This window comes from Bactrocera neohumeralis, chromosome 5, assembly GCF_024586455.1.
Source record: "Bactrocera neohumeralis isolate Rockhampton chromosome 5, APGP_CSIRO_Bneo_wtdbg2-racon-allhic-juicebox.fasta_v2, whole genome shotgun sequence".
NCBI classification, from domain to species: Eukaryota; Metazoa; Arthropoda; class Insecta; order Diptera; family Tephritidae; genus Bactrocera; species Bactrocera neohumeralis.
The window spans coordinates 71,916,416-71,935,472 of NC_065922.1; the positions used below are offsets into that span (position 1 = coordinate 71,916,416).

At 29.3% G+C, this 19,057-nt stretch overlaps 1 protein-coding gene across 7 annotated transcripts in view; it reads right to left on the bottom strand.

The window, feature by feature from the left end:
- Positions 1–19,057, bottom strand: part of LOC126758195 (voltage-dependent T-type calcium channel subunit alpha-1H) — a 257,600-nt gene that overhangs the window by 92,623 nt on the left and 145,920 nt on the right. For 6 of the 7 annotated variants that reach the window (XM_050472312.1, XM_050472307.1, XM_050472308.1 and 3 more), the window contains 3 exons: positions 8,372–8,603; positions 8,079–8,247; positions 271–312 (listed from right to left, as the gene is read on the bottom strand). In XM_050472312.1, coding sequence (XP_050328269.1) covers positions 271–312; positions 8,079–8,247; positions 8,372–8,603 — 443 coding nt within the window. The remainder of the gene's footprint in view (positions 1–270; positions 313–8,078; positions 8,248–8,371; positions 8,604–19,057) is intronic. The other variant, XM_050472310.1, reaches the window with a different exon arrangement.

Here is a 19,057-nt window from a genome sequence, read left to right on the forward strand (position 1 = left end):
TAAATTTTGAGTATGTTAAGTACTGGTGTTTTAGGAGTATATTGAGAGTATTAGTAGTAGTAAAAAGAGGTACTATTTAGAGAAAACACGCTGATTCTAAAAGGCATCTGCAATATATTTCATACTATTCGTATTTTAGTATACTAGATATATATATATATATATTTTGTAAATTTGTTTTTGTATTTTTTTTTAAATATTTATTTACGTTTATGTTTATCAGTTGTTTAACATAAATACAAGTAAAGAAAGAAATGGATTTTATCTTACGAGTTAACACGGACTCGAACTCTGTACTCTTTAGGTAGGTCCCTGTAAACAAAAAAACCCGTATGATTTTTGAATTTCTTGTAGTTCAATGTTTTTTGTAATTGTAGTTGTATTTTGGTAGTTTTTGTTTTTGGGGGTGGAAATATTGAGGGATTTTAGCTAAGATTTTGTTTGGGTTCTTTGTTTTTCCGAAATTGGGCGATTAAGTATAAATGTTTATATTGAGCTGGGTACAAAATTACTACAAGATAGCTGAGAGCGAGAGCAAGAGAAAAAGAGGGAAAGAGAGTACGCTAGTGAGTGGTAGAGTGTGTGAGAATTCAATAGCTGGCAGCAGCAAACAGAGGTAGTGTGTAATGAAGAAGTACTTATAGGAAAATGTATGTGAGAGAGAGAGAGAGATAGCAAGGGAGTGAAGGAGTGTTATGGCGTTAGATCGTGTAAGTATTAACGCTAATGGAATTTAATGAGAGACACAAAAAATATGATTGGAAAACAAATGGATTCATTCTGCAATCTTTAGACAGCGGGAAGATCTCGTTGGATAGCTAGCACTATTGAGAGGAATTAGCGTGTGTGTAAGGGGTATAAATATGCAGTTCACAGCAGCATATGGTGGCAATGACTTATGGAATTGGATACAGGTGGAAACAGCGAAGATTGAGAAAGGCTTAAAAAGGGTTGTAATTGGTTAATAAAAGGGCTGAATAGACAATTTTTTAAAATATTATACAAATTGCTATAAAAAGCGTATCTGCAGCTAAGGTTTGGTTTGAAATCTTTTCCGATAACTTTTTTTATATAACTAAAAATGTATATACAATTTTATATGTTACTTATGATTATATACAGAGCTGATTCCACATTTTGAATGTAGATTGTGGCATATATGTATATTTTTGGAGAATATTTTTTACTTTTATGGTAAAATTGTATTTTTGAACAAGAAGACTAATCAATGTAGAATTGCAAAAATTAAAAAAATATATATTTTTTTTTACTTTCAGGGTAAGATTTTTTTAATAAAAATAAAATATAATTTTTTTGATTAAAAATAAAAAAAAAATTTCGAATAAATTTTTTTGAATAAAAAAAAAAAAAAAACTATTTTTGTTTTGAGTAAAAATAAAAAAATAATTGCTAACAACCGAGAAATTTTGGTGAAAAACTGCCCTCAAACTGTCAACACAATTTTTTTTTACATATTAAAATTCTAGTAAAATCCCCGGCTTGCCATAGCAAAACTCATTTTTTAGAAGATTCGTTGTTTTTATTGCCTAGTATGTGTCAGGACGTGGCTTTTCAATTACTTATCTGTTACTTAGACTTTCAATTCATAATATTTTTAAAATAACTATCAAAATATATTATTTTTAAATTACAAAAACAAGGTTTAAAATATTCTCCGCTTAGAAGTTCAAAAAAGAAAAATAATATTCAGTAACTATTAAAACAATTTTTTTTTGGAAAAAGTTTTCAGTACTTAAAAATAAAATTATGATTTTCGTAACAAAAATATTTTAAAATTATTTTTAAATCTTGTTTGAATTCTTGAAAATTTTTTCTTTTAGTTTTTAATAATTTTTTTAAATTTATATTGATCGTGCGTTTTGCTCATACTAAAGCGTGAGTTTAGCATTTTACCTAAGCTTTCACTGTTTTTGCTACTTTTTTTGCTGTGTTTTTGCTAAAATCTTATTTAATCGCGTGTATTTACAAGTTTTATGTGAGGACTTGTATTTACATATGAATAAGGAAATTTAGTAAAAGCTAGAAATATTTTTTAAATGAACAATTGCAGAAAAAAAGTTATAAAAAATAAAAAAATATAAAAAAAAATATTTAAAGAAAAGTAATAAATCTTTGCATATTTCATATAGAAAAAATTAAAAAAATTAAGCAATATTTTTAAGCTACACTAATTTTTTATAATTTTATGATAATAAGTACTTTAAAATGTATTTACAACTAACTGACTTAAATGCCTACTCACTAAATTTGGAATACAACCCTTTAACATTTCTCGAAAACACGTGTAAATATTTTTAATTTGAAACTGTGAAGAATGAAATAAAGCTTAAATTTTCGAAAACAGAGCCTAATCTAGTAAATTAAAAAGCTAAAAATTGTAATTTTTCTTTTTTAATAATTGATTTCTTTCTTTTAAAGAAGTTAAAATTTTGCAATGAAAATAAAATTTAAAAATATATAAAAAAATATATAGTATACCAAAAGCAAAGTAAAAAAGGGCCTAATCTACTAACTTAAAAAGTTGAAAAACGCTATTTTTTAATAATTATTTTTCTTTGTTTTTGCAACGTTAATTTACATGTCAAAAATTAAAAATAAAAACTAAAAAAAAAATATTTATAAAATATATAAAACTAAAAAATTTACAAATAAAATAAAAAATTAAAATATAAAAAAAATAACAAAGATAAATATACAAAATTAAATTATAAAAAAATCATAATATTAAGAAAAAACTGAAAATAAAAATATAAAAAATTATAATATAAAAAATATGAAAAATATGAAAAATAAATAAGAAAAACTATAAAAAATAAATAGAGTAAAAACAATATTTTTAGAAATAAAAAATTTAAACATGAAAAAAAGATGAGATAAATAAAGAAACAAAAAAACAATAAAGAATTGTTAAATAAAATAAAAAAATATTAAAAATATAAAATTCATAAAAAATTAGAAAATAAAACTATTGAAAAAGTAATTTTTTGTGTTTTGTAAAACGTAATTTAAATTAAAAAACCGTAAAATTAATGTTTAAAAAATTTATTTAAAAATATTAAAAGCTCTAATTAAAAAAAAAATATTTACAGAAATAACTACCTAAATATTATAATGTATAATTTAAAGTCAAAATAAAAAAAATGCTTAATTCATTATTTTAATATTCTACAACCATATTATATTTTGACAAATATGTGCTTTAGAAAGGAAAAATTAATTAATTTTTCTGTAGCTGCTTGAAGACAATACACTGCTTCAAAAGCTTTAGTATAAAACGTAAATTTTTAATCTTGCTAACAATTAATTGACAGACTGCAAATTAGAAGCTTATTTCCGTCACTTTTTTGGTCTCTATGGTACTAAATACATATAATATACAAAAGCATGAACATTTTGCAAACTGACGAAAAAATAAAATACTTTCAAAATATGAAATTTATTTTCCTTGATTCATATCACACAATATTCACAATATGTTCTTTTTTAATGCTCAGCAAATACTCAAAGCCTCCCTTTTCTATAGTTTAATGTATATAAGTATTTGTCCACACAGGCTTTCATCGCATGTAAATACTTTAACTAATTTGAATCATAGAGCTACGAAACAGAAAAATGTTGACTAGATTATAAAAAAGGCTCCACATATTATTGTCTAAACGTTTGATTTTATGTTTTATAAAAATATTCTAAGAAATGTTCATACAATTTAAGGGGAGCTCTAGCAACAGCAAGCTAAAACTGTAACTCGAAAGCCAAAATGTAAGCATTTCTGTATAATTTTCACAATTCTAGACCATTAAAATTATTAAAGCTTGATGAATATAAAATTTTTTATTAACTATCTGATAGTTAATGTAGTTTTGTCTAAATGTTACCATAATATATCGTAGAAATAAGTATTGTGTATAAATATCTCTACTAGAAAAGGTACTATATATACACCTATTTGAACCTCATGTTGTTAGGAGGGAAGCACAGCCGATTCTAAGAGCTTTTTACTTATAATTTTATTAAACTTTTAACTATTTTTTAAAATTTGCGACTTGAATTTAGTCGAGACACGAACCAAAATGCTATTAACTCAACCACATCTTAGCTGAGACAAGCACCTTCTTTGGTAAATGTGATATATTTCTAAAATATCAAAATTGTCGTAATATTATTTTAAAATATTGAGTATTGAGCAATATTTTTAGGTACCAGTGAAAGGTTTTTGAGCAGAATTAAAAATTGCGAAATGCCTCATTTTAACTTAAGCTCTAGTGAGCTTTTAAATGACAGCTTTCTGAAATATTTTTTCAGTTTTTGTTTAACCATCTTGCCAGTTTCATATTCACATTCTTCTAGTTTTATATTTCTACACTTTTAAGTTGTTTTCTTTTCTCAAAACTTAATTTATTTACTCAACATGGCAATATGTAAAAGCTACGCGCGAGTGCCACGCCGACAACTACTGTTTTCTAAACTGTCAAAAATATATACTGAGCAGACACCTGCATATCGCTTTGTTTACCAAAAGCAGCGCTTAAGTAAACAGAGTCTTATATACTGTACATACCTACGTGTTTTCATATACGTATGGACATTATATTAAATAGAAAATGCTAAATACTCATACGCCATGTATGACGACAAGACGCCGATACAGCGCTACTTGGGCGCCTGAAATCTGCAAATGCTCAGACAGTCAATGTTTACCGTACGGTATATGAGTGAGTTGGCATAATTTACTACCACATATGTATCTATATATGAGTACGAGGGTATGTGTGGCGCGTGTGTGCAGCAGAAAGCGCACAGGCAGCTAGTCCGCTAGGGCGTTGGCAAGGAGACTTGACTACGGTGACTGTTGGAAAAGGCAAAGAAGTCAGTCAGCAATTAATTTGCATTTTGAAGACACCGACAGACAGCTGGAGCACTACAAAGTGGGTGCAAATATAGCTTTCAATAGCGATTAGCTCAGTGGCGCATTTGTCATTTTTATTATGACTACTTTCTCACATGAAAATGAAAAATCGAAAATTTATTGTCGTATATACATATGTATATGGAATTTCATCGATTGCGAACACGTCTGCTAAGTGACAGAGACGTGATTGTTGCCGCACAAAGCGCAGCGCAGCACTTGAGACACATGGCGCCTGGGAGCGCCCGTAGGGAGTCAACTAAACGACTGCCAATGTGTTGAACGCTTACTTTTTACCAGAGCGATAGTCAGCAGTCAGCTGTCTGCTAACAGTGATTGCGGCAGCTTAGAGTCAATGACAGTACGGCAGATAGCTGACATTTCAATTGAGAGTTGCAGTGAAGACATTTGCATAAAACACAGTAGTCAATAATGCACAGGATAATTTTCATATTTGAAAAATATTTAGAATATAGCATTATTTGATTTTCAAAAGCGGTTATCTCGAATTAAGTTTTTTTTGAATGAAAGAAATATGTCAATCGTCAGAAATTAATCCGTTTTAAATGTTTTCCTTTCCAACCCCTCGGAGAATTTGTCTAACAATTGTATGAACTTGAATGGATTTGGTGTCTTACAGCGTCCTAAGCTTCAAAAAGCATTTATAATTTTTATGATGCTGAGTGTCGAAATCGTTCAATTTACCAGGAAACTTACATTGATTTATAATTCAGCTCTAGAGATGGTCGGTGGAATATAAGCGAAAAATATTTCTAATAATTATTAACTTTTTGTCAAAAGTTCACGAAAGCTCCCACTACTACTTGTCCTTATTTTAATTTAAACGACTTAAGCTTACGAAAGCGCACGAAAGCTCCGACCACTATTTCTTCCTTATTTCAATTTATAACAACAGAATTATAAACCTCAACCTATTTGTTTTTCAGTGGTAGAAGCCATTGTATAAAAAGCTCACGAAAGCTCATGAAAGCTCGGGCCACTATTTGTTTGCTATTTCGAGTTATAACAACATAATTAGAAACCTCAGTGGTGGAATAATATTTTATGATAAAGCTCGTTAAAAGCTTTTACAAGCACGTTATCGCATTTAGAACTTGTATAACATATTGTCATCATCGAAAGATTTTAATTAAAAAATATTAAAAGCGGTCAGTAAAAATATTAAAGCTCGCTAAAAGCTACTTCAAAGCTTTCATTAGAACTTTTATGTATTAGGTATAGGTTACATGATGCATTTAATAAGCCTAAAAAATATTAGAAGCTACCCTATGAACAGAATATAAAAAGGCTTGCTCCAAAAGCTTCAATGGCGCTTTATTTAATGTTTTTATAAAAAATAATTCTAATTCTACTACGTGTTAAAAAAATTTGGCAAAACCTCCAAGTTTTGTTCGTGTCAATTATACACAACAAGTAAAAATTTATTATCTACACGAGAAGCTCTAAGCATTAAGCTCTAGCTCATTATGCCTACAGCATTGCTTTACTTTGTTAATTAATATACAAATCTACGGAAAAATGTTTAGTTAGAATCTGCTAAAGCTTCTTAGTTATCTAAAAGCTTACAAAAAAGCTTTTACAAAGCTTTGTTCAAAATATTAATATTATATAAATATTAATATTAAAACACATAAATTTCCTAATTTATAAAGTGAAAATATTTATGCATGCTTAAAAATTAGATTTAAAAGCTCTAACAAAAAAGCTCGTTATTATATTTTTATTTTCTGCTTTGCTTGGTATATACAAATGTTGATGTATGTATGTCTATATACATATGAATCTGTACAATTGTCACCAGAAAACGGTATACGCAAGATCTGCAGCCTGCTTAGCATCCAGGGGTATTTGTAGGCAAGCTTTACGAAAGTTTTTTTTTTAAATATTGTAACATAAATTATAAAATAATATCTTTTTCTGATAAAAACAAAAAAATAAAATTTAACGAAAATATTTTTCCAGATAAAAAAATTAAATTAAAAATTAAAAATTTTAATTATTATAGTTCATTTAAAAAATCAAGAAAATTAAAGCATAAATTAAAAATAGTTCAAAAACATTTTTCCTAATTAAAAAGTAAAATTAACTATTAACTAATTTAATTTGATAATTTAAAAAATTTGGAAATTAAAAATTAATTATTTAAAAAATTAGTTATAATTAAAAATAATTCAAAAACATTTTTCTTAATTAAAAAGTAAAATTAAATATTAACTAATTTAATTTGATAATTTAAAAATTTGGAAATTAAAATTAATTATTTAAAAAATTAGTTATAATTAAAAATAATTCAAAAACATTTTTCTTAGTTAAAAAGTAAAATTAAATATTAACAAATTTAATTTGATAATTTAAAAAATTTTGAAATTAAAAAAACGTATTTCTTAAGAAATTAATTAAAATTAAAATCAATTAATTAAAGATAATTTAAATATCAAAAAACATATTTTTCGTTATAAAAAAATTTAAAAAAAAATTCACATATTTTATTTTTTTCTTGTATTTTTTGTATAAATTAAAAATAAATATTTTTTCATTTCTTTTTCAAGTTTCAAGTTTTTCCAAAAAGCATTAATAATATCAACTTGATAAAATAAATTACTTAACAATATATATTTATTTATAATTAGTTCAAGGAAATTAAGCTAAAAAAAATAATAATAAAAAATTCAAAATTAAAATTTAAAAATAATTTAGACGACAATTTTTAAATAAGAATTTATTAAAAAGTTAGTACAAAAATAAGAATAAAAATTATTTATTGCCACTAATTTGCTATCTTAACATTAATTTGATGGAAATTGTAACTTTTTATATTCGAAGTAGTCACTAAAGACCCTAAAAAAAGCTGTCCATTTATAAGCTATACATTCAGAAGCTTTTTCTAGAAACAAAAATAGAAATAACGCTATGTAAAAAAGCTTAACAAATACTATAGCAGCTTCTTTAGCACAGAAAAAGTGAAACGATAACTCATTAAAAACCAAAGAGAAAGACAAACGTTGCAGAATAAGTAGTAGCAATGCGGAAAGAGAAAAGTTATTATTGTTTAAAATATTTCGTTTAGTAAAATTAGAAAATTTTCAATTTTATTTTTTTCATAAATGACCTTTAAGAAGTGTGTACTTACGGAAATGGTATGACTGGCATTTCCGGAACCCAACAACGCTGACGCAATATGCCCCGCCACAGTTGCACGCCAATGATGCCGAAAATGAAGAAGACGAAGAAACAGAGCAGCAGCACATTGCCGAGCATAGGCAGCGTGTCCAGCAGCAACATGACCAAAATGCGCATACCTTGTGTGAAAGTGGAAAAAATGTCATTAAAATATTGAAAACAAATATTAAATTCTTAATTCCAAACTAATATTAACATTCATTTAGTGTATTAAAAAAAAGTTGCGTATACGCCTTGTCTTACTTGGTATGCGATTAATTGCCCGCAATGGACGCAACACTCGTATCGTTCGTATCGCCGTCAAGTTGAGATTTTCCACATTCGTTACGTATTCCAAGAGACCAGCAACAACTATAAAGAAATCCAGTCGATTCCAAGAATCAGCCATATAGGTGTTTTTGCCATGCAAGCCCATCGCTATCGTCTTGATTAGCATTTCGATCGCGAAGAAAACGAAAATGATGTCGTCAAAGATCTAGAAATAGAAAAAATATATTTTATTTAGTAATTTATCGGCAGGCTTGTAGTTTTTTTTTTCTAGGAAAAAATACATTGTTAAACAAGGCGGGTTAAAAATATTAACAATTTTTTTATTTCTCTTAATTGTCATCATTTTTTTCTTATTATAAAAATACGAAATATTATATATTTATTTTTTTAGAAATAGATTAGACCAAAAGTTTTTTTTTATTTTCTTAATTTTAATTAATTAATTAAATTTTTATTAAAAATTAATTAAATATTAGCACATTAAAATTTTAAATTAATTAATCAAAACTAAAAAAACTAATTAATTATTTTAATTAAAATTAATAAATAATTTTTTTAATTAAAAAAACAACTCCGAATGCATTAAGTAATATATGTATTTTAACTATATTTTCAAACAAATTATAATTTGTTTATAAAATGCGAAAACTAAAATTAAATTCACAAAAATTTTACATTAAATTTTCAGAAATTAGCTTATACTGCAAAATATGATTATACTTTTTTTGGATATAAGCAAACTTTAAATATTTCATTTTTAGTTACAATTTTTTCGAATTACTATTTAAGTTTTTGTTGTTAAAATTTTCGTTTGTGAAAACAAAAACATATTTTTAAATAATTAAAATAAGCAAATTTAAGCCGTACTGACTTTTTCAATGTTCGAAATAAATTTTGTAATAATAAATTTTAAATAAATATTTAAAAAAATTTTTTTTTATTCTAAAAATTAATTATTACAATTTAATTTAATTTTTTTATGCATTTTAAAATAAAAAAAAATTTATTTTAAATATTTTTATATAACTTTTTTTTTAATTTAAAATAAATTTTAAAAATTTTAAAGTCAGATTTAATTTTAAATTAAAATAAATTTTTAAACTTATTTAAAAAAACTTACAATTTTTAATTTAATTAAAAAAATTAATTTTAAATAACAAACTTTGAAATACTTTTTTTTTATTTATTATAAAGATTTTATTTAAATTTTTTTTATGATATTTTTTTAAGTTTTAAAATAAATTTCTTAAATTTTAATATTAATATTTTAAATTAAAAAAAAAAATTTAATTTAATTAAAAAAATTTAAAATTTTTAATTTAAATAAAAAAAATATATTGAAATAAATTCTGAAATACTTTTTATTAATTTATTATAACGATTTATTTAAAATTTTTTAATGACATTTTTTTAAGTTTTAAAATAAATTTCTTAAATTTTAAAATTAAAATAAAAAAAAAATAAATTTATGAATTTGATTAAAAAAATTTAAAATTTTTAATTTAATCAAAAAAATTAATTTGAAATGAATTTTGAAATACTTTTTATTAATTTATTATAGCGATTTAATTTAAATTTTTTTAATGTCATTTTTCAAGTTTTAAAATAAATTTCTTAAATTTGAAAATTAAAATTTTAAATAAAAGTAAATTTATGAATTTAATTAAAAAAATTTAAAATTTTTAATTTAATCAAAAAAATTGATTTGAAATAAAATTTGAAATACTTTTTATTAATTTATTATAGCGATTTAATTTAAATTTTTTTAATGACATTATTTTTAAATTTTAAAATAAATTTCTTAAATTTTAAAATTAAATTTAATTTTGAATTAAAATATTAAATTAAATATTATTAATGATAACAATTAATTTTCAAACAAAAAATATTAAAAAGAAATTATTTAACAATTTTTTAAAAAAGTATTTATTACAAAATTAATTTCAACATTAAAGTATAAAAATAAAACGCGTTTATTTCACAATAAAAAAAATCGAATATAAAATTGGAGAAAAGAAAAAAAATATTTTGGAATAATAAAAATAATTGTAAATATTTTTTGCATCATTAAAATGGTTTTTGATTTTGTTGCTTTTTTTAATTAAAAAAGTAATGTTTATTTTTTTAGATTGTTTTTAATTGTCAAAGCACTCATTTCGTAAATCTGATATTTTCGAATTAATTGTACTGCATTTAAGAAATAAGTAATTTAGTTTTGAAATTACATTTCAGCAATCTTCAACTGAGCATCTTCATTATTTTCATGTACAAATTTCCCAATTCAAGTATACTTTATGGGCATGTCAATAAAAGTGCAGCTAAATGTACAAAAATATTTGCAAAAGGTCATCATGCACTTTTCCATTTCACTAAGAAAATCATACTTCAAAGTCTCTCGAAGAACACGCCACAATGTCAATTGCTTTCCATATATTATATATACATTCTTTGCCAATTCAATTGTGCATTTTCTACAATAAACACAAGAGATGAATCCAACATTTTGTAAATAATTCAAAAACTCAATTGTGCCACAAGGCACACACACATACACACACACAAATACTCCCACATTGAAATGAAATGCGTTTTATAATAACACGGAAGAATATGCACTTAAGTGCATTGTACTCTGTCGCTCTTGTCTTTGTTGTTGTTGTTGCTGTGTTGTTTTAAAACTGCACTTTTGGTTGTTTAGCTTAACCGCAAACGCCACGTTGCTCATGCCTTACCACTTATAGACCAAATGTATTTCATATACCATTAACTTTCTAATATACAAATACTTGAAATGTTTATATAAGTGCAAGTGTGTGTGTGCGTATGTTTGGCTAAATGCATTTGTACGTGACCGACTGTGAGTGCAAAAGCCAGTGCCGAGTTATGCGAGCGAATAAGATAAATTGTAAAAGTTGTGCGTTTTTACTGGCAACCATAGCATGCCTGTAGGAAAATGTTGTAAAATGCAATATGTTGACTCATCTCTAGTGGTCTGAAATTACAGATTTTTCTTATATTTATGCTTTAAGTCCAAAGAACCAACTTCTGATTCATTCCCAAGTTCAAATTTCCCGCAGAGTAGGTAGGACAGTTTTTCTGAAATTCTCTTGGATTCTTACCATTGAAGTTTGAGAAATGTCGACGGTTGTTTTGCAAAGATCGGATGCCTGCATTCTATTTGGTACACTGAAACTTTTGGAATAAGATGCTGAAGCCGTTGAGATATATATTTTTTTGTTATGTGATCAGTTTGCGACAAGTCTTTAGAGTTAAACTCTCTCTTCAGCAGAGAAAATATCTCCTTTCCTTTCTTTTGTGTAAGCCTTTAAGTAAGAAGGCTTCATAAATATAAAAGCTTGTTTGAGAATTCTATGATCCAGAATCCGCTATTTTGAAAGTGTAGCGCTATGTGCCGTTAATATCTCTGGAAATCTTTGGGAGAATGCTCTGAGATAATCGATCCTTCTAGCTCTAAGAAGTACAAGTAGAAACTCCGTTTTTTTCAGATTTGAGTTCCTTTAGACCACAAGCACCCTCTAAGTCGTGTCTACTGTAAAACTAAGGCCGTCTGATTCGAGCTAACCTCTATTTCAGTTATTCAAACCGAACCATTCCCATTTTTAAACGAGTCTTTAGAAGTTGTAAACTGGTGCTTGTTAGTTGATAATTTTTGAAAAATTTTCGGATTCTGCATCAAAATATTTCATATAAAAAAAATATATCAGAAGATATATCGAACTCAGAATCAAAATATTTGATAAAAAAAATGTATCACAACATATCTCGAACACAGAAAGATAGAAAGTATTTCAGTTGGGCTGCGGAAATATTTTGATCGGATCTTCAAAAGCGCTAAATGTACATAAGTCCGGTTTTGAAGACATCTTTGATTCCTGGAAGTTTAAAAAAGTGTGATTGATCGAGTTCTGTCAACTATATATAGGGGTTCCTTAGGACAGGGTCTTTTTTAATGACATGGACTCGAATTGGTATCCGGTTAAGAACTGTCAGGTCACAGGAATATAAATTTCAATTTTCTTCGAATTTTGAAACAAATCCTTTCTTCAGTTATATCCACAGAGTTCCTATATGTATTAAAACTAATTTCTGAGGTGATCCGAAGGGATTTCAATTCAATCTATTTTCTAAAAAGGCATCTTAAAAGATTGAAAGATTCCAAGCATGGGATTTTACCATTTTTGATAAAGGAATCATAAGAAATAAGTTTTTTTAAGACACTTGAGAAGTCGATATGATGAACCCGAGATATTCCAATCCCATCCATTTTCTATATGAATGGGTCAGTTTTGTCATATTTACAGGGTTTGTCCGGAAAGTAATAAGACTGATTTTCTTTCGCCGCGACTGTCCTTCGGAGCGTTCCTAGCTTACGAAAGAGCGGCTGGTCAACCCAGTAAATCTGCGACAGAGACATTTGACCGTTAAGCAAGCTTACCCAAATGTTGCTTTAGCAAGAAGTGGTGTTTTTCGGTGGCACCAGGTCTTTTTGGACGCGGGAAGAGGTCGCAAATCCAAAGTGAAAACGACGTTCATTGTCTTTTTTGACATCGAAGACATCGTTCATCATGAATTTGTTTCTCCTGGACAAACCTTCAACGCCCAGTTTGAAGTGGAAGTCCTCAAGAGACTCAAACGAAGAGGCAATCGGGTCCGACAAGACATCGCAGCCGATTGGAAGTTGCACCACCACAACGCCCCGGCTCACACCGCCTTTCTTGTGAACAGCTACCTAACCAAGGCCGGCATCTCAACGCTTCCGCAGCCGCCCTACAGCCCAGATGTGGCCCCCGGACTTTTTTGTTTCCTTGCCTGAAAAGGCCGATGAAAGACAAGCATTTTGAGACGACAGAGGGGATCCAAGTAGCATGCACCTCGGCTCCTGCTCTGCATATTTGCTGCTCTTAGAAAATCTTCGCAAAGGTTTATATCTTCTTCGTATGAGTGTATAAAAAGCGAGTCTTACGCTAAGCATTCTATTGTCTGGGGCAAAAAATATAGAAAAAGCTCTCTTCGATTCCTGACATCACCTGTCATTGCCATATCTGTAGAGTTACTGCCGTTTCGATTTCTCCCAACGCCTCACTTTGCGCTACCTACAAAGTTATTTTCGCACGATCTCTTCTCGTTTGGTCGCTACTTTCTGCTTGCGTCTGCTGATACAGTCATTGAAATTGCAATTGAATTGTCCTTGTCATTGCCATTGTTTGGCGTACGTCGTTTTTCTTTGAATTGTTGTTATTGTACTCAAATATAGCTTGAGTTCTACTTGCACTCGCCCTCGGTTTTTGCTTCAGCTGCTCACCGCCACACACGACTGAGCTTTTGCCTTGTCTTCGACACACACTCGCCAGTTCGTTCTTTGTACTGCTGTTCCCTCTTCGTTGTTTCTTTGTAAATAGTAACTGCTTTTTCTTGTTTTTTTGAGATGGTGTGTGTGTGTGTGTGTCTGTTTGCATTTTAAGTGCTTCTGCTAATAGTCATTTGTGGTTTTTCAAGTGCTGCTTTCTCTAGTTGACTTTGTGCTGTCGCTGTGTGTGTGGAGGGCGCTCAAGTTATTGTTGCTGGTGTTGTTGCAGTTATGTTGCTACATCCTTGTCAGTGTTTTGTGTTGCTTACCCCTCGGTATTGTTGTTTTATATTTTTAAGTGTATTTCGTTTGCTTTCGCTTTTTGATTGCAATTGTTGTCAATGCATTTGAATATGCGCCACTGTTGCTTTTGTTGTTGTTTCTTGCTTGTCAACAATTTTGACTGCTTCATTGTTTAGTGGACGCTTTGTATGGGAAGCGTTGTGGCGGCTTTCATACTTAAAGGTATGTAAAAATATGCGAAGATAAACGTTTAGCAAAACTTTGCATACTTTTGGGGTTGCAGGAAGTAAAGTAGACAAAAGTTTTTTGATATGCACGTTTATGTATTCGGAACATTTTGTTGCTGTTTCTTCTGAATACTTCGTTTTTAAATTCAGTTTTTTATACATATTTTTTTTGATTGACGGGACACTCTTCTTTGTTTGACCAGTTTTGCATAGTACCCTACAACTACTAGAAATGAACCACCTTTAATTTAACATTATATAATATGAATGGTTTAAAATAACTTTAGTATGTAGGGAGAAGACAAAATTTTATATTAAAACTGGTGTGGTTACCAAATTTGTTGCCTACATTTGGGAGTGGAAGTTTATTAGAAGCATATAGGAAAAACAAGTGGCGTCTTTTACTTCATGGCTATAATCTAAACAAGTTGAAATGGATAGTCTTTTAGTATTTTTAGATTAGTATACTTGTCTGATTTGTTGCCTACCTTTAGGAGCTCAATGTAAGAAGAACTAAAATATGTTCTTCTTTAGGCCATATAGAATCAAAGAGTGACGTATTTGTAGAGAAATTAGTCAGAGAGCCTTCTGGGGGCAAGAAGCCTTATTTTACTTCAAAAATATGTTGCCTACATATGGGAATCCAGCTTAGGTGGTACTTTATTAGAAGCATATAGGAAAAATTAAAGGCGTGTTTGACTTCTTGGCTATGACCTAAGCAACTTGTAACAGATAGTCCTTAAGGATCTTTCAAATTAGTATACTTGTTCATTTCGTTGTTTACCTTTAGGCGCTCGTCTAAAAAGAAGATAATTTAAAGCATATAAAACCCAGAAGAGATGTTTTTGTGGAAAAATTTGTTCGTTAGCCTTCTGAGAGCTTTCTGGTTACTTTATTTAAAAAATATATTGCCTACATTTGGGTGTGCAGTTTATTGGAAAGTTTGTTAGAAGCATATACGAAAAATAAGTGGCGTGTTTGACTTCTTGGCTCTAAGCTAAACACGTTGAAATGGATAATCCTTTAGGATCTTTCAGATAAGAATGCTTCTTCGATTTGTTGCCTACCTTTAGGAGCTCAACTCAAAAAGAAGATATTTCAAAGCATACATGACCCAAAAAAGATGTGTTTGTGAAGAAATTAGTCAGTTGGCCTACTGGGAGTTTTCAGGTTAGTTTACTTCAAAAAGTTTTTGCCTACATTTCGGATCGCCGTTCATCAGAAAAAACATCTTAAATATATTGGTTTAAAAATTATTAATTTTACCACTTGGCGACACTTCAAATATGGAAAAATACATCAGAAAAGTATTGTATGTCTTTTTACAATAGTCCGCAAATTTGCTATGTTGTCAAAAAGAAGAAAATCATTAGAAGCATGTAGGACACACAATTGTTGATTTCACTACTTGGCGATACCTTAAAAGAGCAGAAATGTGTCAGATAGTATACTATGGTCTATAAAATTAGTTTATTTCATAGATTTGTTGCCTACCTTTGGGCGCGGTAGTATATACCAAGATTATTAGAAGTGTATAGGGAACAAAATTGCTACTGCCGTTACTGGAAGATTCTCTAAAGCATAAAAAATGTTAGGAGAAGTTTCTGGGATATTTTAATGCAATAGATTTTTTGCCTACTTTCGGGAGCTAAGCCTAAAAAGAAGGCTATTAAAAGCTTATGGCACTCAGAAGTCAAGTGTTGCTTAATAGCTTTAACAGTTACGACCTTCAGGAAAGTATACTCGTCAAATTGTTGCCTACATTTGTGCGCTCAGTATATAGGAAGTATGTATATAAAACACATATTTTCTAGTTTGACTGCTAGGCGATTTTCTAAAGCAGCAGAAATGCTAATATAAGTTTCTGGGACCTCTAAGACTCATCACATTAAGTAATTATTCAAGCACTCTTGCTACCTCCTTATTAATACTAACAGTGGAAATGACCAGCAAAACAAGTTGCCAACTTGCCTCACTAATCCTTATCGGCTTATTACAGCATACAACAAAAAATAGTCTAATTTATGCTGAGCAGATGTTGGAAAACTTCGGAATAATGTATCATAGAAGCGTTCGAGTGTTTAATATGATTTTTTCTCCAACACACATACACTCAGCAAGGATCAGCAGGATAACAAGCTTTCGCTTTGATGCCTGTCAACTACACTGTCACTCGCACAATTAGCGCTGAGAGCATTGCAACTGCCAACACATTGAGCTCGTACCAGTTAGTGTTTTTTGACGACTATATGTTTGTGATTAGATAAATGAGCAGTTGCCTCAAGTGATAAGTTGGTAGCAAAAATGCCAGAAACAGACAAGCGTCTGACAGCAAAAATAAAGTGTCGTTGTTTGAGTAATTATCAAGTGAGCAAAACAAAGATATGGCATTGAGGGTGTGGAGGAAGTGCCATGAAAAAGGGATGCAAAAAATGCTAGAAATATATTTATGTAATTGTAGTTTGGAAAGGTATTGCTCTCAAATAGTACAAACTTGCCTTTGAGATATTGTAGAGAAAAAATAAAAATATTGAAATATATTCTCTCTAAACTGAACGAAATTTGAAAATATATGCCATCAGCTTCATCTGGTATACCATTGTGAAACATTTACTTGGCTCAGTCTTTCTTCTCTCCTTGCTTTTTTGTAGATGTCTTCACATCAGCTTCACCTTAATAGCAAAAATTTGCATTCATATAGCTGGCATATGGTTAAATCTTCAAAATTTTAAGTTTATGCGATATTAAGTACGGTTTTCATAAAAAACTACACAGCAGCGCCACCTAGCGAGTTAACTTTTTTTCGAATTCGGCAAATTCTGACATTCCTCATGCGGTTAGAGTAAAAGTGTCCACTCTAGTAGACGATTTATATATAGTCTAGTAGTTAGAATGTATCAATGGCACAGTTTTGACAGAAAATTCGATTTTTAGAAGAAATAAAACAATAGCGCCATCTATCGTGAAAATTATAAGTACCAAATCCGTTCGAAATATGAACTGATTTGGGCTTTTATTGCACTTTTTGTAGTTATTGTGACACTAGCGTTCTCTAAAGCATTTTATTCAAACATATATGATTACAGAATAAATCAAAAATACCAATTTTACCTGCTGTCTATCGCTACATATAAATTTATAACGTTACTGAAAGTGTTTTTGGCAAACAGTTTCACAAAAAAATTCCTTTTTAACATGCTTTCGCAAAAATATTCTACTTTTTTAACATTATTTAGTTGATTTGACCACTCACGCCCACCTAAGTTGTTTTCGTGACGATAAAAGTATCCTTGCGCCTTAACATAGGCAACAGCTGTCAGACACACCAGCACAAGTCTATGCAATAAGTGACAGCGGATACACATATTAAAATATATTTTTTTTACGCAAACAAGCTATATGTTGTAAATCAAACCCTGCCTTCTCACAATAAAACTCTCCATTGCTTCCGCTCCTCCCACTTCTTGACAGCCTACTAAGCTACTACTACTACTTCTGCACTAATTACTTTCCACATCTCGACTTACTTAAGCAGCTATAACGGTATTATATATTTAACTACATAAATTGTACATCTTGTTTATTTTGTGTGAGTCTCCATTATGTTGTAGGGGCAAGTCTGTTGCTGAACTTGAGTAGGGTACTTGGTGAAATGTCTAAAATATGACTCGTTCTGGCGTTTTTCTTGTTTTTCTCTAATTTAAATTGCAATTAGGCGCTGAAAAGCGTTATTTTATATACATTTCGTGGCGCTGCCAGTGAGAGCTAGATATCTACATGTGTGTAGTTTGGTGTAATGCAACACCTTTGCCAAATTTTTGCCAGAGTTTTCCAACGCGTAGCCCTTTATTGTTGTTAACCTGAAATTAGTAAGCTTTACCAGACTTTTTAACAATTTTTTTTTGTCAAAGCTTAGAACTTAACTTCTCGAAATGACCAATTGCTGCAAAATAATTTAGACTATACTGAGTCTTATAGCATATATTCTAGAACTTATTTAATGCTTCTTGTCGTCAATGCCTTTAACATTTTACGTCTTATTTTAACTCGGTTTGGTTCTGAATTTGGCTGAGTAACTGTTTGCAGCAATTCAATTTGCATTTTTCTCAAATAGAACCGAACGAAATGAAAAAACTCTTTGCTAGCGACTATAAAACCGGATTGAATACACCATTCATTTAGGTATTCAAATCCTAAGTTCCCCACTTGTCTATGAGATATTGTAGATGTGACAGAAGTCTATTGTAACAGCTTTTAACAATAATGGTTTCTTCTTACCTCTACTATGGAAAATCTTAGCAGTTTGATCTAAAGTTGAACTTGAATATTGCGTTTATTCGAGGCTTTTCTCATCTTATATGATTCCAAAATCAAACCGTCGAAACTTGACTAAGTGCTATCTTAAATTCTCCAAAACGATAAATTATTAGATAGCCGCTGAGACCAAACCGTCTCAGACCTATCTAGACTATACTGACTTAGAGAAAATAAGCCCTAAACTCTTCTTTTCTTCTCTTGTAAGGAGTTCGGTTAGCGACTGAATAGTTGAAACTTCATTTAGGACTGTCTAGGTAGTTTTAAATGCCAAGTCGCTAGTCCAAACTATTTCCCATATTTCTGGCAAAGCTTGAATATCATTACGGTATATTGTGATAGTATCCAAGAATGAAGCCATTTTTCGATGTCGTCTTGTGAGTGCAACTACTATTGTGCAAGACCATGTGCAATATCTGAGAAATATGGCGGGTGGGGTAGAACCTCCCACTTAAGCGTTTCCAGTGTTTGACAACGTGAAGCCGTGAGTTGTCATATATTAGAATC